Source organism: Sabethes cyaneus, chromosome 1 (genome assembly GCF_943734655.1).
Source record: "Sabethes cyaneus chromosome 1, idSabCyanKW18_F2, whole genome shotgun sequence".
NCBI lineage: Eukaryota > Metazoa > Arthropoda > Insecta > Diptera > Culicidae > Sabethes > Sabethes cyaneus.
Window position 1 is genome coordinate 62,736,949 of NC_071353.1, and position 26,069 is coordinate 62,763,017.

General features: G+C 38.8%; 2 protein-coding genes across 6 annotated transcripts in view; both read left to right on the top strand.

Moving 5' to 3' along the window:
• The window catches only part of LOC128736759 (tolloid-like protein 1), a 50,814-nt gene extending 37,534 nt beyond the window's left edge, over positions 1-13,280 (top strand). For all 5 annotated transcript variants that reach the window (XM_053831262.1, XM_053831270.1, XM_053831248.1 and 2 more), the window contains exons 7-12: positions 1,077-1,278; positions 7,764-8,025; positions 8,082-8,287; positions 8,972-9,618; positions 9,674-10,108; positions 10,168-13,280. In XM_053831262.1, the coding sequence (XP_053687237.1) occupies positions 1,077-1,278; positions 7,764-8,025; positions 8,082-8,287; positions 8,972-9,618; positions 9,674-10,108; positions 10,168-10,491 (2,076 nt within the window). In that variant the 3' untranslated portion in view covers positions 10,492-13,280. The remainder of the gene's footprint in view (positions 1-1,076; positions 1,279-7,763; positions 8,026-8,081; positions 8,288-8,971; positions 9,619-9,673; positions 10,109-10,167) is intronic.
• A 5,607-nt stretch (positions 13,281-18,887) lies between these two features.
• Positions 18,888-22,814, top strand: LOC128745754 (uncharacterized protein K02A2.6-like). Its single transcript, XM_053842830.1, has one exon. It carries the CDS (start codon positions 18,888-18,890, stop codon positions 22,812-22,814), a length of 3,927 nt encoding a protein of 1,308 aa, XP_053698805.1.
• Positions 22,815-26,069: the final 3,255 nt, after the last annotated feature.

Consider the following 26,069-nt stretch of genomic DNA (forward strand, 5'->3'; position numbering starts at 1 on the left):
CGAAAGTAACCTCGATGGCTTCGTACCACTTCAGGACATCCTTTGAATAGTGGCACGAAGCTAGATCCGACCAGAAGTTCGTAGGGCCCTCGTGTTGCTTCAACAGAGGAAGCAGATGCTTCTGTAGACACTCTTTGAGGTAGATCTGCCCGTTTCAGTCCCGGTAGTCAAGAACGGTGCATTCCGTTTGCCACATGAGCAGCAGGTTGCTTGCCAAATCATGTATTTCTTGGCAAACTTTGAAAGTTTCTGCTTCCTTATTTCCTCCGAAACATCAAACTTGTGCTGGGTGGAACATCAAACTTGTGCTGGAAGCTGCCGACTCACAGTTGAGTGCACGATTCCGAGCTTTTTTTCCGATGTCCCGATAAGATAATTGAGGATTTTCTAGGCCTACTTGCACAAAATCAATTCACGACACCATTTTTCGCAATTTTAGAAAAACTGACAGCGATAAATATCAGTGAAAAAAAAATACACTCTAAACTACTTATACTCAAATTTTCAAGAGATAATACTTATTTTGTAATTTTCTACAGCGTTTTTCCGTGATGCAATGTGACGTGGGACACCCTTTAGTTTACAAACAAAATAGTTATTTCGTTTTAATCATCCACCATTGGAATACTACTGTATTACCTGACTCGCTGCGAATATACGTTGTATTCGCGGGATCGTGTTGGTTCGAAAGGTTTCGAAAAATATCGCCCTTGTATCGAAAATATCGGTTATTATGATCCCTAAAAATAACGTACCTAAACGTTATATTTCAAGTGCCAGCAGTACGCAATAATTGTATTGTGAAAAGTGAAACTGGATTGTTATTTGTGCAACTTTTTACGACTTAAATGCAATAACAAAAGCTCAACTTACAAAAAATCGTTTTGTTATCGTTATTAGCTGCATCCTGTGCATTATAAACGAATAAAACGGTAGATTACCTTTTTGGTGCAATAACACGTATATTCGCAGTAGGTCAGGTAAGACGGTAGCGGCCAATACCACGCTACAAAAACTATCAACTACTGCTTAAATCATAATTAATATTTCATCCTTGATCACTTTTGCAATCTTAGGATATATATAAATCTAACAACTGTCGCTCGGATTATTTGGAAATACGTGATGGCTACTGGCATAAATCACCTATTCTTGGTAAATTTTGTGGATCCGGCAAAGTGAACGATCTTATCAAATCAACCGGTAGCCGAATGCTGCTTACGTATACCACTACATACCGCCAGTCCAATATGCGAGGATTTGCCGCCAGTTACGAAGGTTAGTTGTCCAACCTGCTAGAAGAATATCTCAAGTATTTATTGCTGTAGGAAAATTGATTCTAACGTTAGACTAATTTTTTTTCACAAAATTCAGTAACATTTAATATAAAAAGTATAAAAACATGATCTTTTCCTATTCAGTCCGCAAGATATTTACATCAATCGATCAGATATTTTTTGTTTTACGTATTAAGAAAGTTCCAGATTTTTAAAGGGGGGGAGGTGTGGCATGCCATTTTTTTTATTAGAGAAGTTTTAAACCTAGATTCACTCGCCTGTGGAGGGGAGCCAAGTTATTATGCAGAAAACTATTTGTTTAAGCAATATGCTTATATTACAGAATTGTCTTTCGAATTAATTTATTTATTTATTTAACTAAGTATTCATGTAACACAAGTAACTTTCTAATGGTTTTCAAAAGTTTGCGTACAATTTGATTTCTGCTAATTAGTTTGCTGTTGAGAAGAATGTTTTACAGGATTTTTAAAGACTGCATAGCTTCTGGCACTCTGGCGCAAGACGCTCCGATCAAGGAGCATACGCCGTACAAAGCTGACGATGTAACAAGCGCTAATTAGACCGGTAGTCCGTAGTCCTATTCTTCAGCTGACGAATTTCTCGCCGGCTCTCTTCGACATTGGGAGCCGGTACGCAGTTGTCATTTGTAGGCACTCCGAGGTTAACTTCCGTTGCGTCTCCTATTGCTATATCGCTTTATATTGAGGTTGCTCATCGAAATACTGATTCCACCTGTCGAGCACCTTGCGCTCGTTTGTGATTAAATCCTCTTTCTCGCCCTTATGAGATTGGTTCGCCTTATTGTAAATCTTGCCCGTGTCATTAGCCCGGAATAGTTGTTCCAGCTCCTCACAATCTCTACCTCCTTCTGGCGCTTTTTCCTCCTTAGGCTCATGGTTAATTCATTCCGCGGTCGTCGATACTTGGCCAAATTCTCTCTCGCGAATTTTTTCCAAGCTCTTTTTTTTCCTCTCTATCGCTTGTTGGCATTCCTCGTCAAACCAATCATTTCGTGCACTCGAGGTTTCCACTCCTAGCACCGCGATTGCGGCCTCGTTGACGGCCGAGCGTAACTGTCATACTCCATCCGTTTTCGAGGGCCGAAGCATCTAGCTCCACAGAAGAAGGCAGAGCTTCATCCAGCACTCGCGCATAGTTTTCGGAAACTGGCGGGTTGTTTAGCTGCCGAATGTTTAACCGAGGATCTCTGGAAGCTGCAAAGTTGATGCATCGCTGGCCGTTGTCGTTCGTGTCGGTGTGCAGGCTATGGGGCCCGATCACCGGTCTATGCATTGCTTCCCTGCCGACCTGGGCGTTCATATCCCGATGACGATCTTGATGTCCTATCGTACGTTGCCTCCAGTCGCGCATAGAACACTTCCTTCTCGTCGTTGGATCTACCGTCGTGTAGACAATATACGTTTATGATGGTGTAGTGGAAGGAACGGCCTTTTATCGTCAACACGCACATCCTCTCGTTGATCGCTTTCCAGTCCATTACGCGATCGTGCATTTTGCCCAACACTACGAAGCACGTTTCCAGCTCGTTGTTCGCTCCACCGCTCTGGAAAAATTGGGCTTTGCCGCCACGGATCCTCCACACCTTCTCGCCTTTACGACAGATCTCCTGCAGTGCCACGATGCCAAACTTTCGGGGTTCTAACAGATCGAGAAGCACCCTGTCGCCACCAATGAAATTGAGCGATTTGCAGTTCCAGGTACCAAGTCTCTATTCCATATTCTTAGTTCGTCGCCTTTGTCAATGCCGAATGTTCCGAATAACGGAGAGCTACATAGTTGAGAATTTTCAAAGACTTTGAGAGATACAAAACGATGTTGGTTATATTGTTATTCAAAGGCGCATTCATCAAAAATATACCTGGGCTACAGTTTTAGCTTGATGTATTGTTATTCTGCATTTTTTTAAAAATGTAAGCCGAAATTTCGACTGGCTACGTGGCTGGGACACATATATTTTCTAACAAAAACACAGTCATATGTTTTTGTAAATAAAGGCTTTATTTCGAATTTTAGTTTTAGAAGTTGATTACCCATAGACACAAAACGCAAAAAACAATCATTGCTTTATTGAATCTTTGCTTTATTTGAAGTCGTTACATACGGCAAGCACTACTTCCATCGGAATGTCATCCCATACCTTGTTGATAACTAACTTAAATTCATCAAAATTATGATATTTATTATCCTTGAGCTTCTGACGCATGCATCCCCATATACAAAATTCCAGAGGTTCAAATCAGGAGAACTTGAAGGCCAGAAGGGGAGGTCCTTTGTCGATATGAAATCCGTTAGATTGGCTTTGCACCACGTCTGCACAAGATTTGCAGTGCAGGCAGATGCTCCATGCTGTTGAAAGCAGTAATTTTCTTCACCATACATTCCCTGAACGTAAGACATCAAATTTTGTTCTAAGACCATTTCTTGATAGTATTTTGCATTAACTTTCACATTCTTTTCAATAAATACAAGAGGAAGTTGCCTTTCTTTAAAATGTTTCCCCATACCATGACCGCTGGTGAATTTTGGTATCGTGGTACATTCCGTTTGTGCTTTAGAACGTCGAAAATCGAAACCGACCACAACCGATCATTTTGAGCATGATGAACTTCTCATAAGAAAAGATCACTTCGGAATCACCGTGCCGACGGAGCAGCAGTTTGCATCTTGCCGTTTTTATTTCGTTGTTTCCGTTACTCCATGGATTTTATGTTTTTTTAATGCTTTCGCATCCATATTAATTTTCAAAATTCGACAAAGAGATTCCTTGTTGATATTCAGCTCAACTGCCATTTTCCGTGAGGACCGGTCGCAACTGCGACTAATTCGCTCTCGACCAACCGTTTTGACCAACATTCTAACGCTTCGTTTTCTTCCGGGTTTTTTCATGGTTTTCAACAGATCCCGTCTCGACAAATCTTTTTACTGTATAGTATGTAAATCTCCTTTTTATGCCGAGATGTTTGTGGTCACGAAAAATAGTGCTGCATGCAGCCCCGTTTCGGAATTTATTTATTATCAACGATCGTAACTCGAACATTGGTACACTGAACGAGAGAGACACAACACGAAAATGAAACTACGTCAAATAAGACTTAAGTCATGATGATACACACACATGGTATTAGTTTGATTGTGTTAATTTTATATGACGTTGCAAGCATAAAATGATTTTTGTTCAAATATAAATGTGTCACACTGTAAATGATAAGCATTGCCAAAATTAATCAGTCAATATAAGCGCACTTTGTTTTCCAAACCCTTTGACGACAATTTTAAACATGAAGCCTGTTTCATTTGCGGTTTTTGCTTAGTACATGTTCATTTGATTACAGCACCTCAGCGAAACGTAATTCGAAAAAGTGATGTGAAGGGCAATATGTAGAGATAATTATTATCTACAATATTGTTGAAGAAAGTTTAGTTTTATTGCAGCTATAAATACAAAAGATAAAATTATAAAACTGCTCTTTACACTACTTTTTGAATTCTGTTTCGCTGAGGCAAAGAAAAGCCTTGGCTATAAACGTATTTAAGACTTCCTCCTGTACTTTATCGACAAGCTTCGCAGCCGGTTACTAGAGTACCGTAGTCCTATAGATACTAGAGTAAACATAGATCAGCAAAGACGAATCCTTTGTATCCAAACGAACTGTCAAAACGTGTATCCAAGACGCATGACGTCGTTACCGAATTTTACATGACGAATTTTACCGTTTTGCTGAGATGTCATTCCATTGTAGTTTTTTTTTTCGTTGCTATAGTTCTGCGAGAAGGTTCATCTGCTGATCTATGTTTACTCTACTATCTATACATAATCCGGGGGCAAATTGATTACATTTTTCAGAAAATTTTTAACGTTTCCGTCATTTTTAGTTTATGTCATTCTCAATTATTTTTAAAACTAGTATTGATTTTAAGGTCAAAAACTATCAAAAACTATAATGGATATTTCTGTTGAACTATTAGGGTACGGGAGGGCATTTGAACAATATTCAGGAATTACGTTGAAACTATATTTATTCGAGACAAGATTTTTACACCAATTGAGAGAATAACATTTACTGAATATCTGAGTGTATTTTGGTCTTAATAAAAGGCTACCGAATTTGAGTTATAGTCGAGAGAAATGATGAAGTTGCTGCGACTATTTTGGGCCCATCCTAGAGAGACCTCAGAAGCATTGTTCGTGGTTTTCATTGCCGGTCAGACCGAGGCCGTCGCACGCGGTGATCTAGTGCAGTTTTCCGATACTCATTCAACACTTAAAACGATAGTTTAAAATTGAATTACAACAAACCAAAAAAGATAGGCTTTTCACGTCAAAGAACGAATTGTAAAACAGAGCTTTAATTGATATATAAAAGGAATCAGTTTACCAATTTACGCTCTTAGAGGAGGAAGAGGTCTCAGTACACCATAGGAAAAATATTTGGCTCCAAAACCCCCACATGCCAAATTTGGTTCCATTTGCTTGATTAGTTCTCGAATTATGAGGAAATTTGTATTTCACTTGTATGGGGGCCCCCTATTATACACCTTGAGAAACACTTATTTCAAAGCTTTTTGCTTTTGATAATTTATAATAAATTTTATGAAGTAGCAAGTGCAAGGACAATATTTTGTACAAAATTTTCTCAGCTCTGGTATGAAAGCAACACAATTATGTTAGCTAGCATCCTTTTTGTACTAGAGCTGGTTTAAAGAATACAGAACTGAAAACTAAAAATGTTTAATAGCTCTGTAATGATTAAAATTTGTCCATATGCGCAGGATTTTTTCGTCAAATATGGTCCTCTTGTCACCCCCTGAAATATTTGCACCTGATTACCTAACACCCTCTACATGAAAAACAAGAATAGATTTGAGTTTCACGATGAAAATTGAAGAGAATATAATTAATACGCTTAGATATTTAAGTTTTTTTAATCTCCCATTCCCCTCCCCCTTTTCAGTTGCCATACTTTGAAAGGATATAAACATTATAAAATACTAGCTGACCCGACAAACTTCGTATTGCAAAAAATGAAACTGTGCTGTACCTACATTCTGGGGGCTACCCCCGCAGTGGACGGTGCTTCCGACGACAGGTCGCTGACAACACTCGCGGCATGCGGCCGTCTCGCCCTGAATCACCTAGGGTTACTATAGATAGTTTCTGGTGGTCTTGTTATTAACTAATGTTTTATGGAATAGTCTAAAATTTCTCGAACTCGATTAGTTTTTAAGTTACGCAATCATTTCTGTTTCTTTTGTATGAGAGTCCGCCCCCACTACCACAGGGGTGAGGGGTCTCAAACCATCATAAAATAAATTCATGCGTCCAAAATCCCCCACATGCCAAATTTGGTTCCATTTGCTTGATTAGTTCACGAGTTATGCAAAAATTTGTGTTCCATTTGTATGGGAGCCCCCCTCCTAGAGGAGGAAGAGGTCTCAGTACACCATTGGAAAAATATTTGGCTCCAAAAATCCCCACATTCCAAACTTGGTTCCATTTACTAGATTAGTTCTCGAATTATGAGGAAATCTGTATTTCACTTGTATGGGAGCCCCCCTCTTATAGGTGAGAGGGGTCATATTTTCCCTCCTAAAGAGGGAAGGGGTCTCAACTCACCGTAGAAAAAAAATTGCCTCCAAAAACACCCGCATGCCAAATTTGGTTCCATTTGCTTGATTAGTTCTGAAGTGATGATGAAATTTGTATTTCATTTGTATGGGAGCCTCCCTTCCTAAAAAGGGAAAGGGGTCCCAATTCATCATAGCAAAGATTTTTGCCTTCAAAACCCCTCATATACCATATTTGGTTCTATTTGATTGATTAGTTCTCGAGTTATGAGGAAAGCTGTATTTCATTTGTACAGGAACCCCCTCCTAAAGTGGAGAGGGGTCCTAATTCACAATATAAAAAAATTCTTGACTGCAAAAACCTACATGCCAAATTTGGTTTTGCCTGATAAGCTCTCGAGTTAAGAGGAAATTTGTATTTCATTTGTATAGGAGCCTCACCCCCCCTCTTGAAGAGGGGAGAGGTCATAATTCCTCTCCTAAAGCGGGGATCAATTCACCATATAAAAAATTTCTCCAAAAACACCCACATGCCAAATTTGGTTCCATTTGCTTGATTAGTTCTGAAGTTATGAGGAAATTTGTGTTTCATTTGCATGGCAGCTCTTAGTGGAGGAGGGGTCTCTTACCACCATATCAACCTTCCCCGGCCCCAAAACCCCTATATGTAAATTTTTACGCCGATCGGTTTAGTAGTTTTCGATTCTATAAGGAACATACGGGCAGACAGACAGAAATCCATTTTTATACTGATTTGTCTGGGAGCTCCTCTCCCCCTCATAGTGGGAGAAGGGGTCTCTAACCATCATAAGAACCTTCCCTACAAAAAAACTATTTTAGAAACCGTAGTTGACAGCAATTCTGTTTTTTCTATTACAGCAGTGTGCGGGGGTAATGTGAATTTGGAAAGTGGGGGACGGCTAGAGTCACCTAATTACCCAATGGACTATTTACCTAACAAAGAGTGTGTATGGAAAATAACCGTTCCTAAAGACTACCAGGTGGCATTGAAGTTCCAGTCATTTGAGGTGGAGAACCACGATAACTGTGTGTACGATTACGTCGAAGTACGAGACGGTGATTCAGTTGATTCTCGAGTGATTGGCGTCTTTTGTGGATATAAAATTCCTCCAGACATGAGGTAAGAGAAGTATAAGTTTACTAAGAAATAAATTTTAGAACTATACATTTGGACAGATCAACCACCAACAAAATGTTTGTGAAATTTGTGTCGGATGGGTCGGTCCAAAAAGCTGGATTCTCTGCAACTTTTATGAAAGAGGTCGATGAATGCGAACGAATGGACCATGGATGCGAGCATGAGTGTATAAACACTCTGGGCGGATACGAATGTGCTTGCTATATTGGATACGAGTTGCATAGTGACAAGAAGTCTTGTGAAAGTAAGTAACTAGATCGAAAAACTTGTATTTGTAATAAATAAACATGAACATATGAAATTTACTTTAAATGCATAATATAAAAATGTATTCAGAACACATTTTTTGAAATTTTGGCACCAACATTACCACACTCTGATCATGCTTTCAGGGATTACACCTTTTCAGGAAAATTGCCAAGAAAATATTTCAAGATTTTTTGCCATTTTTACTTTCGACGAATCAATACAATTTTTTTTCTGGGAGTAGTTTAGATCAACGTGAGTGAAAATAGGTGATCTAGGTTTCACAGTTTGTAGACCAGAAGTGTGCGGAACTATTGGATAGCAACCATCGACGTTGTTTATACATTCAACAGTTTCCGCTTTGAAAATTTCGGTGGTCGTCAAGGGTAACCCAGCGGGGGTGAAAAACAAATTTGAACATCAGAAAACCTCTCTTGACTAACCTTGGTTTAGATGAATTTTATGATAGGTATATTTGATTTGAAAAAATATGAACATGAAAAACGAAAAAAATGACACTATTTCTCATCTGGTGCACGTTCAGATACCTACACAATGTACAATCTGTCGAAGACTATTCACACGCTTGCTCCAAAACACAATCAACGAAGTGAACGAAGCTATAAAGATTTCTGAACAATTTTCACTCGACTCGATAATTCAATACTTTGGTATCTTGCAGATGCTTGTGGTGGAACTTTGAAGCAACTAAATGGAACAATACTCTCGCCATCTTTTCCTAATGAATATCCTGTTATGAAGGAATGTGTGTGGGAAATAATAGCACCAGCACAACACAAAATTACACTTAATTTCACACATTTTGAGCTAGAAGGTAACACATTCTATCAAGCATCGGAATGCGAATATGATTCGGTGACCATTTACTCCAAGATAACCGAGGACACGCTCAAGCGTCATGGAGTATTTTGCGGTACAAAAGTGCCACCAACGATAACATCGGAGGGAAATGCCCTTCGAGTGGAATTCAAATCCGATAAAACGATTCAAAAGTCAGGTTTTGCTGCAATCTTTTCCACCGATGTAGACGAATGCGCGGTTAATAATGGAGGGTGCCAACACGAGTGCAAAAATACACTTGGGTCGTACGTTTGCTCTTGTCACAACGGCTATATGTTACAAGATAATGGTCATGACTGTAAAGAAGGCGGATGTAAATATGAAGTCACATCACCAAACGGACAAATCTTTAGTCCAAATTATCCAGATTATTACCCATCCAAAAAGGACTGTATTTGGCATTTTACAACAACTCCAGGACATCGAATTCGACTAGTGTTCAACGTGTTTGATATTGAACCTCACCAAGTAAATTGAACTACCATATAAAATTATCTTATATCTAACTTTTTGTTACCATTAGGAATGTGCCTATGATCACATTGTCATCTACGACGGAGATTCTCCGGAGAGCTTCGCCCTCGGACGTTTCTGTGGTGCTAAACTGCCTCATCCACTATCGTCTACTTCAAATGAGATGTATATGGTATTTAATACCGACACTAGTGTTCAACGCAAAGGCTTTTTTGCGAGTCATACTACTGCATGTGGAGGATACTTGAGGGCAACCAATAAGGTGAAGCATATCTATTCCCATGCCAAATACGGCGCTGGCATGTATGACAATGGAGCCGATTGCGAATGGTCAATAGAGGCTGATCGAGATAAAAATGTCCAGTTGAAGTTCCTTACATTCGACGTAGAAGAAGAACGGATGTGTTCGTATGATTATGTTGAGGTGTACGGAGGCCTTGACGACGCCAGTGGCCCACTTCATGGAAAATATTGCGGGAATACCGTATGTAGCTAGTCTCTGTCGAAATCCATTGAAATCTAAACAACAACTTATCATTTTAGAATCCACCAGAAATAATTTCAATGAATGAGGCATTATTAGTTCGCTTCCGCTCTGACGATACAGTTGGCTTCAAAGGTTTTTCTGCTTCATATGTTGCTGTTAGCCCTTTTGGCGACGGCCAATCAACAGACGAGGATCTTTCAGAGAGTTCCGAAATGACGCCATTTCCTGGTTCCCTGAAAAACACCGTCATCGAGCCAGACGAAGACGCGGACGAGGACGAAGATGAAGATTACGAAATATATGTTCATCATCGGCACCTGAACCCGAAAGTCCGGTTTTCAGTACGCAACGAGATACGATCCTCACAAGCCATCGAATGAAACAGGCCTAGACGCGTCGGTTTCCGGCGCAAAGTACATTAGTTTGCAAATTCGGACAGATGAAGTAAGATGTAATCAAGTGAGCACTAAAGTCGGTTATGCCTATATGTTTAAAATAGTAGTCCTGTTGTACTTAATTGTACATATTTTATTATGTCTAAGTACATTGAAGTAAGGAAAGGATTGAAATTTATAAGATTAGGTACGAAGCAAATAATTTAAATGGTCAAATTTAAAAAAATCGAACTCAGAGTGAATAGTAGGTATACCTTAACAAAAACGAAAACCAATGTTTTGTGTGTGCATATTTGTTTTTGTTCCTCCAACAGACCTCAACTAAAGAACTAAAGCCCTATAATCTAAAGGATGGCAATGAAAAATTCTACACTACCACTTATTAACCAAACCAGCAGCCCGGAAATTTTTACATGAATACGTTAAGCTTTGTTTTTATTTTTATCTTGAGATCTAAAGTTGAGTCGAATTGAGAATAGTTGAATTGAATAGTTTAGAATAGGTTCTTTCCCCAGGTAACCAATAAGCATTAGTATAAGGAGTAAATCAATCGTTTATCCCTGGCGTTTTATACTGCAGGTTGCTGTTTATCAACCTTTTGACTGCATAACTGCGGTAAATTGGCATCCACATCCACAATTCTATTTAAATTCTTCTTGTCGGTAACTAGCTGCAAATAAGCATTGTCAGCACTATAAGATAAGCACTAGCAGTAAAGTAGCCGAATATTTTGCCAAAATAACATTGAGGTAGCATTTAAGGCGACCGTAGCTTGCATTTAAATTGCATTGGTAATGCTTATTGGTTTCCTAGGTCTGTCACCCACCTAACATAACACTGACTCTCCTATTCTTCGCACATCTGTAACAGTCATTTTATTGTTGGTTGGGAATTCCTCCGTATTCGTCAAAGTGGCGCTTTTTAAGGAAAGAAGGCCCCAAAAAATACTTGTTTGTTCGAGAGCTACTCCTATTGTAAGGTAATATTTGGGAATGTTGATCATAGATGAACCTAGTGTTTAGGCCAAATGTGTGTCACGATAATTTGTGTTGAATTTTCTTCCAAGAGTTATGTTTGTTTGTCTGTGATTTAACGCTGCTAAAATCTATGCAGAATTCAATAAAATCCGGTAAGTTTTCAAGACAAAATATTGTAGGAACTAGCCGAGATTCGAACACACGAAGACTGGCTTATTAGGCCAGCATCATACCTCGAAGCCAACTGGGTGGATCCATACTTTACATTACAGGGCTTTAATATTTGCTGGGCAAAAAACGTCAAACTTTTTTTTTCGGTTGCGAATTTTATCAGCTATCAATCAACAACTGTTTTGGAAAAAGATATAACCGCGCGAGATGATCAGCATGGTAGTTGCGTTGATATTTAAGTAGAATTAAGTTTAAGTTTTCGAACGGGCCCGAATTGATTGAAATTTGATTGATTGATTGATTGATACGAAATTCGATCGTAAAAAAGTTTTTCTTCAATTTCAAAAGGTTTCTGCTTTGTTTGCTTAGCTCTATATTTTAAGAATACACAAAACATTGACAATTTTGTATATCCATCATAAAGATAGTGACTTTCTTATCTGATATTTCTCTTCATTATTTTACCAAAAAAACTCCCAGTAACCGGCACTTCTAACGGCGAGTTGTAGGCAATCACGAGATAGAACTTATTTTTGCACAATAAAGGTTAGGGTATATTTAACAGTAGTAGACACTTTAGTGCATGAGTTGTCCTCTTCTATGGATTATATTGAACCCGTGATACAAAATACCTAACTGATGGCACTCACGATACCAGTAACATTCGATTAAACTAAAAAATATCAATTTAGATTCCAAATCTCCAAATATTTTACATACTGTTCGTAAACAGATTGTATATCCATTATCGTGTTATGGACACTTTGGAATTTACAATACGATCAATACCGGGTTCATTATTGGTTTTGCATGGCGGAAGTTTGCTATTGGTGACATTTTTTGCGTTGTTAACTGTATAATGGACCCTTACTTGTAGGAAACGAGTTTAATTATGGAATTCTGCTAAAATTTTATGAATTAAAAGGTTTGTTATGTTTAAGGTAGTCAACCTATTGGTTGGTTTGGATCCCATACCATACTTCGCAGTAGGGTTATTTTCGAGCGGAGGAGAAATAACTGCTGATCTGTCTAATTTTAACTAAAAAGTAAAAAGTTTCACTTAATGGTCGCCAGCCTAAATTAACTAATACATGGTTCGTAACCATTTTTACAAAACTAGTTGAACTACTGTAATAAATATTTTCTTCACTTTGAACAGATATATTGCATTGTATAATAAATGTAACACTATTTAAGGGTAAACCAGGTCTTTTTTCGGGTGCCAGCACTACGAATGTTGGTTAAGTACAAAATGTATGAGATGGGTCCTGTAGCCAATGATATGTATATGTTTCTTATGTCTTCGGCATTTTTAAGCTCTGCTATTTCTTAGTCTGGATTTAGAAAGTCGTACGTTCGTTTAATAGCTACTCACAGTGACATCATGTAATTATTTTTAGAACATTCAACACCTTGGTAACTTTAAAATGGAATATAAATTGGATACCTATCACATAATTTGTGTGGTATATTCATGTTTTTGTATATCAGTAATTTTGCTTTTTTACACTTTTTAAATTGAACCTGATATCTTTATTTTAATGTATCGTATCTACAAAAAAGGTTCTCTACATACTTCTGTTCTATAATTTTCGAACAACAATGGAAAATATAAAGTTGTATCATTCCACCTTATCAAAGTATTTCAGCGTTTTGTTTGCAAACATCGATTACTTATTTTGTCAATTATTAATCCATTGACATTAGCGTAGTTTGCAAGTTACAATATGATATTAAGCAACTTGAAAGCTACCAAACGGGCAAAAATGTAAAAGAGTTGGACGCCATCATGCTTTTAGTATTTTGAAAATATCCAAGTTGTTTATAGAAAATCACCTGCGCCGTATTGACTTGTACGTGTTCACTTGATGCTCTACACTTACTTGAAGCGATATTATATAAAAATCAAAAATAGATAAGATACACACAAAATGAAAAGACAAATAAGTTACTTTGACATCTCGGCAGCTATGTAATGCATATATTACTAAATGTAAAACAAATCAAAAAAATATGAGCGAATTCAATCCAAATCAAGCATGCGATTCCAAAAACATAATTTACATTAATATTAGGGAATAGCTTGGCATAATAGATATATTTACATTTTCCAACCCATAGTTGATAAGAACGGCCAAATTAGATTAAATTACACTAGATTTAAATTACATTTCAGGTCTTAATGTATTGTTAGAGTGTATATAGTTTCTGCGATATTATGGTTGATATTTCAATTTAATAAATAATAAATACATATCTATTTGTAGTACCTGTAGTAATAAGTGGACTCTAGTTGTGAATGCTAAATATCATAACCCAAAATTTATTGACAACATGCAATTTCAATCCCAATGAATGAAGTTAGCTAATTTATCGTTAATCCACCTAGCGGCGTGAGTTAGCCTTTCTACTGCAACAATGATTTTTTATTTTCTCAGGAACATCTGTAATTAAGTTGACTATATTTTTAAATATCAGTCCAGTAGTACTCAAAATCCTTATTTAACGGTAAAATTCACTAGAACGTAATGCATGCAATAATAATATTTTCTTTCCTAGGTTGTGAAAATATTTGTTAGCGTCATATAATTTACATTGATAAAGTCACATGTATCAGGCAGACAAATCGGCCTGTATGACGCTGGATTCCCCGCAGACTTTCCTGGCTTCGGCAACACCACTAGCTTGTGGATCTTCCATCCGGGAAGCTACCATCTTCTAAGCATTTCTGCAGCACGGTCCTGAACAAATCCGAGAACACTTGTATTGACCTGCTTTTCTATAATATTTAAGTGTAGTCTGTAGACGACCTTAGCTTTTGGAGCTTCAAAGCCACATAGGAAATTTGTTTTGGTGGGGCGAACCCACCACAGGTTGAAAGCTCCATCAAATAGTAAATATATTTGTTTTGAATTGACAATATAAAACATGTGTTGTGGTGAATGACCCTTTGGGTTAAAGCCACTCTAAAAAAACGAAATGTTCATGTGAAAAATGTGTGCACAGATTTCTTGATATTTTCTGTGAGCGTTTCCGCTCGCCTTATTAGAAGTGGTAGGCGACTGACGCAGAGATTTTCTGAACGGTTGAATCTCCTTCCAAACCAGACAAGAATCCTTTTCCGTACTGCTTGGTTTGCTTTTGCACTTCTTCGGTTGTTTTACCTAACATCAGAGCTTCAGTAAGATCCTTTTCCTCCATCAATAATTTATTCCTCAATTCAACAGAACTGCATCCCTCTATAATGGTCAAGAACCATATCATCGCTGTCAAAGAATTTGCATCGGTTAGCTTGTCCCTTTAACCTAAACACGAAATCTTCAAAACTTTCCCCAAACTCTTATTTAAGCGCTCATAACTGATGTCTTTCAAAACGCTTATTGAGTTGAGGTGCGAAATAACAGCAGACTCGTATTGAAGGATTCTTAATTCAGAGCTGCCTTTTTCAGTCGGAACACCAATGTGAAATTTATCCATTTTGTCATAATACGTCTGAAGTTCGATCCCTCCCAATACCAGTAACAAATTTAATTTTTCCTGATCGTCTTCTACTCCGTTAGCAGCCTGAAATCTTTCAAAGGCCTTTCTCCACCTAAACCAGACGTTTCGAGGATCTGAACCAACTTTAAAAGCTGGCATAACAGCTGCATCTGTTCAATTCGTAAGTGAAACACGAAGAAAAAAAGAACGAAAATACCACTCGCTCGTCAAGATTCAAGATTTGCACAAAACATAAAACTTCACTATTCAGTACGGAACGGAATGCCACCATTTTCAATCTTCAAACAGCCGCGCTACACCGCTTTAACTGCAAAAAGCGTCATTTGCCTTTTTTCCTTTGATATCACGGTTCACGCCCTGACACAACCCGCACATAGTTATTAGAAGAAATCAAAATTTCCCCTTTGATACTCACCTTTTATCCTCGTCGCCATTGTACTGACTCAAACCGAACCTTGCGAGCACGACCTTATTCTGGATCAATCGACTGTTCACCCCGACTGCGTTTCTACAACTGAACTCCCGATCTCAGAGCAATCGTACTAAGACGTACTTACCAACAGGGATGCCACATACAGGGTTTCCACATGCACAGATTATTCTGTGTTTAACAGATATTTGAACGAAATCGCCTGTACAGAATCTGTATGCATAGAATACAGATTTTCTACAAATTACACAGATTAAACAGATTTTTGAACTTTTACATGAAAGTGAAAGAGACGGAAATAGTCAGCAAAATGACTCTCTATCTCTTTCACTCTCATTGTTTTGCATTGGACAGATTTTTGCACAGATATTTTTCCTCGCCGTACAGATTGTCAGATTTTTCCAACAAAAAACACAGAATTATATGTGGCATCCCTGGCCACATATAATTCTGTGTTATTTGTTGAAAAAATCTGGCCATCTGTACAGCGAGGAAAAATATCTGTGCAATCATCTGTCCAATGCAAAACAATGAGAGTGAGAGAGTGTTTAGCTCTCTGTTACTCTGTTCGTGTCTTTAGGAAGTGACATTTGGACAAGTTCAATTGGATATGGTTTTCAGATAACAAATGAAACCGATCCCTTAAAGTGTCGACATGTTTTCGTATTGTTGAAGTTGCCACCAAAATATCGTCGAAAAATACAACAACGGTACCCGCTTTGATGAAATCAGTCAAAACTTTACTAATGAAGCGAGCGAAAATTTCAGAAGCATTGCAGTAACCGAAGGGCATTCTGTAATACAGTGGACCCCCGTTCGTTTGAACGATTCCTCATGCAAACTAACGGGGTTCGTTTTTAATTTGAACAACTAGCAACCCTAAATATGCTGAAATTTATATGAACTTACCGCCCTGCTCTTTGTTATTGTTTTGGTGGTTTGATTTAGTTTCGTTTAGTTGGTAGTTGCAAGCAGCGAATATGTTATTCTCCGATCGGATTTCTATCGTTATCGTTGGGAAACAAAATGTGAAACTGATTAAACTAGGATTGAAAACGCTAGATCAGTACAAACAAATCGTGTTTATGTGCATTGTCTGCGAAGGCAAATGATGCCATGTTGAGAATGACATTTGAACCATTTTTAATTTGCACATCGTGCAAACCAGCGGGGTTCAAATTAAAAAGTGTTCAGATTAAAAACGGTCAAACGAACGGGGGTCCACGGTATTCGAATTGACCATTCTCGGTTACAAAGGAAAAATACTTTCGCGAATATTCTGCTATTTCAACGTGGTGGAAACCATTTTTTAAACCAAGTGACGTAAAATATCGTTTAATGGAAAAGAACAGCTTCCCCAGGAAGCTCATCAAACTGATTAAATCTACGATGGATGGTACACAGTGCTGTGTTGCCGATGACATGGATATTATCGGCAGAATATCTGTGGCGGTGGCTGAACAGTACACCAGACTAAAGCGCGAAGCAGAAAAGTTTGGGTTAAAGATAAATACGTCTAAAACAGAGTACATGCTGGCCAGCGGAACCGAGGCCGAACGACATCGCTTGGGTAGTAGTATATTGATCGACGGCGATGAGTTTGGCTCACTGGTAACGACGGACAATGATACCAGCCGTGAGATTCGGAGGCGTATTATCAGCGGAAGTCGTGCTTACTATGGGCTTCACAAGCAATTACGGTCGAGCAGACTAAGTCCCCGTTGTAGGGTATCATTAATTATTACATATAGGAACATGACTGTATTATGTTATAATTCTGTGTGTTTCGAGATTAGTGCGCATAGCAGTATACGAGAGTCGTTCAAGGAAGGACTTTGTTTGCATCAGTGGCATACGGATGTATTTCGTCAGTGTACTAAAGTCACTTGTAGGAAATATAATATACCTTGTACCGTAAGATAGAATACATTGCATTGGAAGCAATGTACCTTGTGTATCTCGGATATTTTGGACATCGGCCAGGAGAATTGGCAGTTTAAGAATAGACGCGAGAAGTGAACAACACGATACCCGTACAAAATGCACCCTGTAAGAGACGCTTATTAGACCGGTTGTTCTCTACGGACATGAAACATGGACAATGCTCGAGGAGGACCTGCGAGTGCTCGGAGTTTTCGAACGATCGAACGTGTGCTAAGAACAATCTTCGGCGACGTACAGGAGAACGGAGTATGGAGGCGGAGGATGAACCATGAACTCGCACAGCTCTATGGCGAACCCAGTATCCAGAAGGTGGCTAAAGCTGGACGGATACGATGGGCAGGGCATGTTGCAAGAATGTCGGACAACTACCCTGCAAAGATGGTGTTCGCCTCAAATCCGGTAGGAACAAGACGACCAGGAGCGCAGCGAGCAAGATGGTTAGACCAGATGGAGCGAGATCTGGCGGAGTACGCGGTGTCCGAGGAATTGAAGAGCGATAGTCCTCAACCGATTTACATGGACAAACTTTGTTCAACAGGCTTTGTCTTAGGACGGCAAGCCATCTAAGCAAGTAAGTAAAATATCGTTTATCACTCAACTTCATAATTTGATCTTCGGTCACCGGTATCGGATAATGGTCACGTTCTACCAACTTCTTCAACTCACGGAAGTTTACACATAGACGGAAAGCACCGTTATTTTTCCTTGTTAAAACCACTCAACTTGTGTATGGAGAGTTACTCTCACGTTACTGAACTAAGCAGTTCTGTAACCATTTTACCTAGTTCAATTCTCTCAAATACAGACAACCGTTATGATTTGGCGTGGTATACCTTATCCACTTTCAAATGTTCACCGAACGTATATTTTAGTGCCGGCTGTTCGGGCATGTTTCATTATTGCCCCCTACATCTAGCTCCGTTTCAACTTTGATGTTTGAAATCAGATCACCACTATCGACATCGATTCCACAAATTTCTGTCATGAGGTGGATATCGAAATTATTTGCTTTAGATGGATCGCTCTGGCATTTAACTCCTCCGACACGTACGACTCAGATATGATTCTCTCTGAGAAACTTACGTCCTACCTGTAACGGGAATAGTAGGTCATGTCACACCCTTGTGTATTGCTTTTTATAGTCTAAGTTTATATAATACAGATGATCACCAATACTTGTAGAACGATGTACAACAGAAAGAGAAACAGAATAATAAACACTTCGTTGTCAGAACTGATCCGAGTCGCACGCGTTATTCTTACATGGTGTCAGCAAGTAAAAGTGAAAGCGTTCTTTTGCCTATCTTGTAATTGCAAGATTCGGAATGTTGTGAAATTGGAAGCAGGAGGATAAAGAAATGCAGAATTCGAATCTAAGCTTCGAGCAGAAGGCCATGTCGACTACAGGAACGTCGATTAAGCCTCCCAGGCCATTAGTCATCGAAGAGGGTATGGCGCTCAAGTGGAAGCAATGGTGGCGTCAATTTCATTGGTACGCGGTAGCCACCGGACTCGACAGCAAACCTCAACATATCCAAGCAGCAACCCTGCTTAGTTGTATTGGTGACGACAGTGTTCGTGTGATGGATACGTTTGGTCTAACAGATGTACAAGAACAAGACATAACGGTTCTTAAAGAAAAATTCGACTCATACTTCGTGCCAAAATCGAATCTAACTTATGAGCGAAACGTGTTCGGTAAAATAGTACAAAATCCCGGTGAACAATTCGATACGTTTTTAACTCGTGTCCGTGAACAAGCGAAAAAATGCTCGTTCAGCGTACTTAGCGATTCGATGGTAAAGGATAGAATTATTTCGGGCACCGTTCACAAGAAAATCATTCCTCAGTTATTGAACGACGATTTAGACCTACAAAAAACTGTCGATACATGCAGAAATTACGAACAGTCGATTAAACAATCGAAAGTGATGTTGGAGAATTCGTACAGTGAAGTGGATTTGCTCAAACAGAAAAAGTATGACAATTCGCAAAATAGTGGCAGAGAAGAAAAGTTTCCGTGCAATCGCTGTGGACTTGAACATCGAAGAAGACAGTGTCCGGCGTTTAACAAAGTGTGCGTGAGATGTAATCGCGTTGGACACTTTGCAAGCAGATGCTTTGGAAGAGCCGGTACTGATTCAAGGAAAAATAAATCTGTGAAAATGGTAACATGCGAGCAAGAAGAAAAATCCGAAGAACTATCGGTCGAAGAGCTTTTTATAGGCGCGGTAAATGATGATGATGAAAGCAGTGATGATGTGTGGTATGAGACGGTACAAATCAACGGAAAAAGTGTTACGCTGAAACTGGATAGCGGTGCTGCGTGCAATGTATTACCCAATAGCATTTTTCGTTCACTTGGGTCAAAGTTAATGTCATCCACAACTATGCGTTTAGTTTCGTACAGTGGTCACAAATTGAATGTAAAAGGGGAAGCACATTTACCGTTAATCGTGAGAGGTCGCGCAGAATCAGCTGTGTTTAAAGTGATTGATGAAGAAGTTATGCCTATCCTTGGTCGTAAAACGTGCGTACGGTTCAACTTAATCGCTAAAGTGCAGGAATTAACTATGGATGACTCGTTATTTAACGGATTAGGGTGCATCAAAGGATTCGAATATGATATAGACTTAACCGAAGACCCAACGTTCCAGTACAATCCACCCCGTAGAATTCCACACTCACTTCGCGACCAAGTAAAGGCTGAGCTAGATGCAATGGAGAAGATAGGTGTAATAAAAAAGATCAGCGCGCCAACTCCAGTATTAAATGCGATGGTAATTATTAGACAAAAAGGTAAGCTTCGTATTTGCATTGACCCTTCGCAAGTGAATAAAAATTTACTTCGACGCACGCACCCTCTTTCTACCATAGAGGAAATTTCAAGCAGAATTTGCGGTTCTAAGTGGTTCACCGTATTGGATATGAGAAAGGGATTTTGGCAAATCCCAGTGTCCGAACGAACAAAAAAATACCTAGCATTCGGTACGCCATGGGGGCGGTATACATGCAACCGTTTACCATTTGGGCTTGCTTCGGCACCCGAAGTCTTTCAAAAATTAATGAATTCCTTGCTAGAGGGTCTCCAGGGAGTGGAAAGCTCAATGGATGATATTTTGATACACGCTCCTTCAAAGGACCAGTTAGGCCAGATTACGAAACTAGTACTTCACAGAATAGAGTCGGCAGGTTTGAAACTAAATCATGAGAAATGTTTATTCGTCAAACAATCCGTCAAGTTCCTGGGCCATATAGTCTCAGGAGAAGGACTTAAAGCTGATCCTGATAAATTAATAGCAATACAACGTCTTAAGCGACCCGAGAACAAAATTCAACTCCAACGCGTGTTAGGTATGGTAACCTATCTGGGAAAATTCATCGAGAACCTTTCAGAAATTACTGAGCCCCTGAGGAAACTGCTAATAAAAAACGTCGATTGGGTATGGGACATTGAACAAGAACAGTCTTTTAATAAAATCAAGAATCTCATGCAACGGCCACCGGTACTAGCTTATTACGATGTCAAATCAGATGTGACTCTTTCTGTAGATGCAAGCTCAAAAGCTTTTGGAGCAGTATTACTGCAGAACGGAAAACCCGTAGCTTATGCTTCGAAATCTCTTACTTCTGCACAAGAGAATTACCCACAAATCGAAAAGGAAGCGGCGGCAATTAGGTTCGCTTGTAATAAATTTCATGAGTACGTTTACGGAAAAAGATTAACCATAGAAACCGATCATAAGCCTTTAGAGTCTATCTGTAAGAAAACATTGGATAGAGCGCCACCCAGACTCAAACGAATTTTACTAGATGTTACTCAATATGCCCCCAAAATAGTATATAAAAGGGGATCTGATATTCCGATTCCTGACATTCTCAGTAGGGACGTAGAAGATACATTCGAAAACGATCCAAACGACGAATTAGAGGTTCATATAGTGCTCCAAATGTCGAAAGCTGCTAGATCAGAAATAACAGAACAAACCTTAAATGATCCAGAGTTAAAGGAATTGAGTGCTACAATAATGTCAGGATGGCCATGCGACAAACACGCTGTTCCCAACCGTATTGCTAAATATTGGAATTTCCGAGATGAGCTGGCAGTTTACGAGGGATTAATTTTTCGATCGCACCAAATATTGATCCCCGCTACTCTCAAACAAAAAATGTTAACGGTAATTCACGCTGGACACAACGGAGTACAAGGATGTGTAATTCGAGCAAAGCAAATGCTATTCTGGATAGGTATGGTTAGTGATATTAAAAAGATGGTAGAAAACTGTAGAATATGTGAAAAATATCAACGTTCGTCAACGAAACATGAGATTTTGACCAACGAGGTTCCTACGCTGCCATTTGAAATAGTTGGTTCCGATTTGTTTCATTTCCAAGGGGAAGACTATGTTTTAATCGCCGATAGTTATTCTGGGTATTATGATTTTAAAAAATTAAGAGAGACGTCATCAAAATCCGTAATCCAAGAACTTAAACAATGGTTCTCGTCATTTGGAATACCTCGAATAGTTTATACGGACAATGGACCTCAATACTCATCACACGAATTCGCAAAGTTCAGCAAAGAATGGTCTTTCGATCATATCACTTCGAGTCCGCATTTTCCCAGAAGTAATGGCCTTTCAGAGCGGTTTGTTCAAACAGCAAAGAACTTGTTAAAGCGTTGTACAGAAGAGGGCTCAGATCTTCAGCTAGCACTTCTACTCCAAAGGAATACACCTCGCGATAAACAACTATTATCACCAAATCAACGATTAATGAGTAGAATGGTACGTACAACCATGCCAGTAACAAAAGCGATACTTCTACCAAAGGTAGTTCTTAATGTTCATGACAAACTAAGAGAAGCAAGAGAAAATCAAAAACGATACGCGGACCGCGGCTGCCTTACTGCGCCAGAGTTTGCGAAGGGTCAAAATGTGGTAGTGCAAAATACGAAGTCACACCTTTGGGAAAAGGGAAAGATCCTGGAACGACTGGATCAACCACGCTCTTACCTTGTAAATTTGCCTGATAATTGTCAAATACGCAGGAACGTCAGAGATATAAAACCATCTAAAACATCACCATCAGACACACAATACGTTGAAGATCCATTCATCATAGTTCCCGAGGAAAACGATCAAGAAGCAGAGCCAACAACAGACTTCACCTCAACGAGCGTTCCGAACACTGAAGTTGATACGAGCTCGACACGATTACCAATCAGAACAAGAAGTGGACGGGAAGTTCATATGAGAAGAGACAGTGAATTTGAATATTACTAAATTGATTTATAAAAGGGGAGATGTAACGGGAATAGTAGGTCATGTCACACCCTTGTGTATTGCTTTTTATAGTCTAAGTTTATATAATACAGATGATCACCAATACTTGTAGAACGATGTACAACAGAAAGAGAAACAGAATAATAAACACTTCGTTGTCAGAACTGATCCGAGTCGCACGCGTTATTCTTACACTACCAAATCACTTACTTCATCGTGTCGTTTGGGACAACCAACAGACCTCTTAGTCCCTAGACAAGTATTGGCGCTGGCATCACTGGTTATTTACAGGTTATGTTCTGTTTTGCTTATGTACTGTGCTACAAATGTCAAACTTGTTTACATTTAACTTGTGCAGTTCATACAACGTTGGTAGGTTGAACACAGTTGTAGATTCTTTCTTGCAAAAAATGGTGCAGAAATACTGGGTAGTCAGCTGCAGACATAGCGGCTGAATATCTGAACGGTAAGCGGGTCCGGTGGTATCGTTTCACCAGTCCGCTCGAAACGGATTGAGTTCCGAATCGATGCGGACAATCTGCAAGATTGCGTGTGCTTTCGATTGTCTTGAGTCAAAAACGACCTGTACCACTCTTTGCAGCATTTTTACCGGTTTTAGCTGATACATAATTTCATACCTGCCATTTTCATGTTAGCTGCTTCCAACTTCATGCCGCTGTTTTTTTTTTTCATCACAAGCAAATTGGTGAAACTTTCCACATTTAAGCGCTAGCTCGCTCTTTCATTTGGGGCAACCCGATACACTGACTGGGACAGATATTCGACAACTTCTCAGTCTACTGCACGATCCAAAATGAAAATAACTTTGCTGTTCTAGTGACCTATTTCGGCGTGATAGCCGGTAACTCTGCGTGTGCAGACTGTACTTATTCCAACACCGGCAGCTGCTCCCGACACCCTCAGCAATTTCGAAGTAAATATAAATAATATTTAAACACGGTCGTGTTTTTGTTAAAAGGGATCCGTTTATTTTTACCACTCACACTATTCCGCAAACACACCGACTGAGCAGTAGTTTTCGGTAAACGTAAACACACTTTTGACACTTGTAGCTCAAAAGTGCTGGCTGGTTGCAGAAGATGATTTCCCAGGAATACAATGGGCACACTAGCGCCACTACTTGTCTAGAGGTATGAGGTCTGTTGGACAACCACGAAATCGACTTCGTAACATTTCCATAGTTGAATTTCGTTACAAAAATACCCCTGGGTCATTCCTCGTCAAGTGTCCGAGTCACCCTTTAATCGACCTTCTCGGATTTTCACCAAACTCGGCCGAGTCAAGAAGCAAAAATCTCAAGTTTGGTGCCGATTGGACTTTCCCTCGATTTTTGGGAACCCCCCCTTTTATTAGAAAAAGCATCATTTTCGTCAAATTCGTTTATTTTCTTTTGCTTATATCTTCGTAAATATTCAATTTATAAAAAAAAACTATCCTACATTTTCATGGGAAATCATCTGAGGAATCCGAAAAAAAATTAGTTTTTTGCGGTAGTGCTGCCAAATAGTTTTATTTTCGATCTGAAAACTAACTTTGTATTTTTCTCTCAATGAGTACAATTTGATCTCAAAAATTTCAACACCATCGCATTCCTCAGACTTTTTTACATAAGAATCACTCAAAACCACGAGGTGTTCCGTCCCATTCTCGAGATATAGCGTTTTGAAACAAACAATATCCAATTTTTCATGTAAAACTGTAAACAAAATGAAACTTCCTAGCAATAAGCAAATAACAAGCAAAGCAAAATTAGTCTGGTTTAATCTAAAGCAACATTGCGCTGTTGTGGAAGCACATAAACAGTATATAATATAACAAAAGTTTGTTTTTGAGCGTTTTAGCATAATAAGAAAGTCGAGAGAAAGAAAAGTCAAACCTATTTTCACAATAAAATTCCACTATTAGTTTTAATTCAACAGATACGCTCTTCACCTTTTACTTGAAGGCTTCATAAATGTCTGTTTTCGAACTGTTCTGTAGTTTCGATTTTTCTTTCATTCAAGAATATAATATAGTTTCTTCTAACAGTGATGCCAAATTTGCAGTTTTCGCTAGTATTGGAACATTATAAATCTATATCAATATTTTATATCAGTATTAACAGTATTAATATACTTTTATTAATTATTTCCTTGTGCCTTTTCTGCTTATTTTTTTGATACTTTATATGTAGTCCCTGAATTTGATTCGGAAACCGTTTTCATTATAACAGAGTTGGTACTAACAGGAATTGCGGCATGCATAGATCGGATACCAGGAATAGATGCTGCTGACAGGAAACGAACATTCTGCGATCAACACGAATTTTACATTTAGGTTAAAAATATTTAGCGCCCACTCATGACGGGATTTAACGAAAGATGCTAAACGATGCGTATTACTCCGGCGAAGAACTAATTTATTTCATATGAATTATATAGAAACCTAAACAATGATATATACTGCTCATTTCGTCAATACAATACGGATTTTCGATAAAAGCAATTAGGCATTGATTTTTTTTTGCATTTTGCTTTTTGCTTTTGCATTACGGAGATCAAGTGTGGAATAATAGTGGAATAAGTGTGGAATGAGCGTTGCGCAAACGTATCAGCAGCAGGGCTTGTTCGTTCACTTTGGCTCAATTTTGATTCATTTGACAGTACCGTCTCAGCGGAGCAAAATTTGACAAAGTTGTATATGGAACATTTGAAGAACTAGTTATCATCTTCAATTTGCTGAATAAAGTTTTGCTGTATCTGTGTAGTTACGATGCTACAATGCTAGTACGTCATTAGTAACTAAATGAGCATTCATTTAGTTACTAATAATATACTAGCATTGTAGCACCGTAAATACAAAAGATACAGTAAAACTTTATTCAGCCAAATTGTAGTTAATAACTGGTTCTACAAATGTCCCATATATAACTTTGTCAAATTTTGCTCGACTGAAACGGTACTGTCGGTGAACGGTGAAATGCTTTATTTTAGATTATTGAATGTTTAACATGTGCGGAATAAATACTTCTAAAGTAATTTTGTACAGCAGATGCCAAACATGATTTAAGAAACTACTCTTCAGCGCTTAAATGTATTTTAGCCCATTTTGGTTCCGCGCTTGACAAACTTAAGCTGGTGAATCTACATCGGCTAAAAACTCGGCGCCTGTCATATGTCATATTATCTCAGATGTGTTCGTTGACGGCTTCCGACCGACAGGATGTAAGTTCGAATTCGGGTGAATGAAAAAAGT

What these genes read in the sequence shown, in the direction of transcription:
- LOC128745754 (XM_053842830.1), top strand. Translation starts at nt 18,888, where the DNA reads ATGCAGAATTCGAATCTAAGCTTCGAGCAGAAGGCCATGTCGACTACA.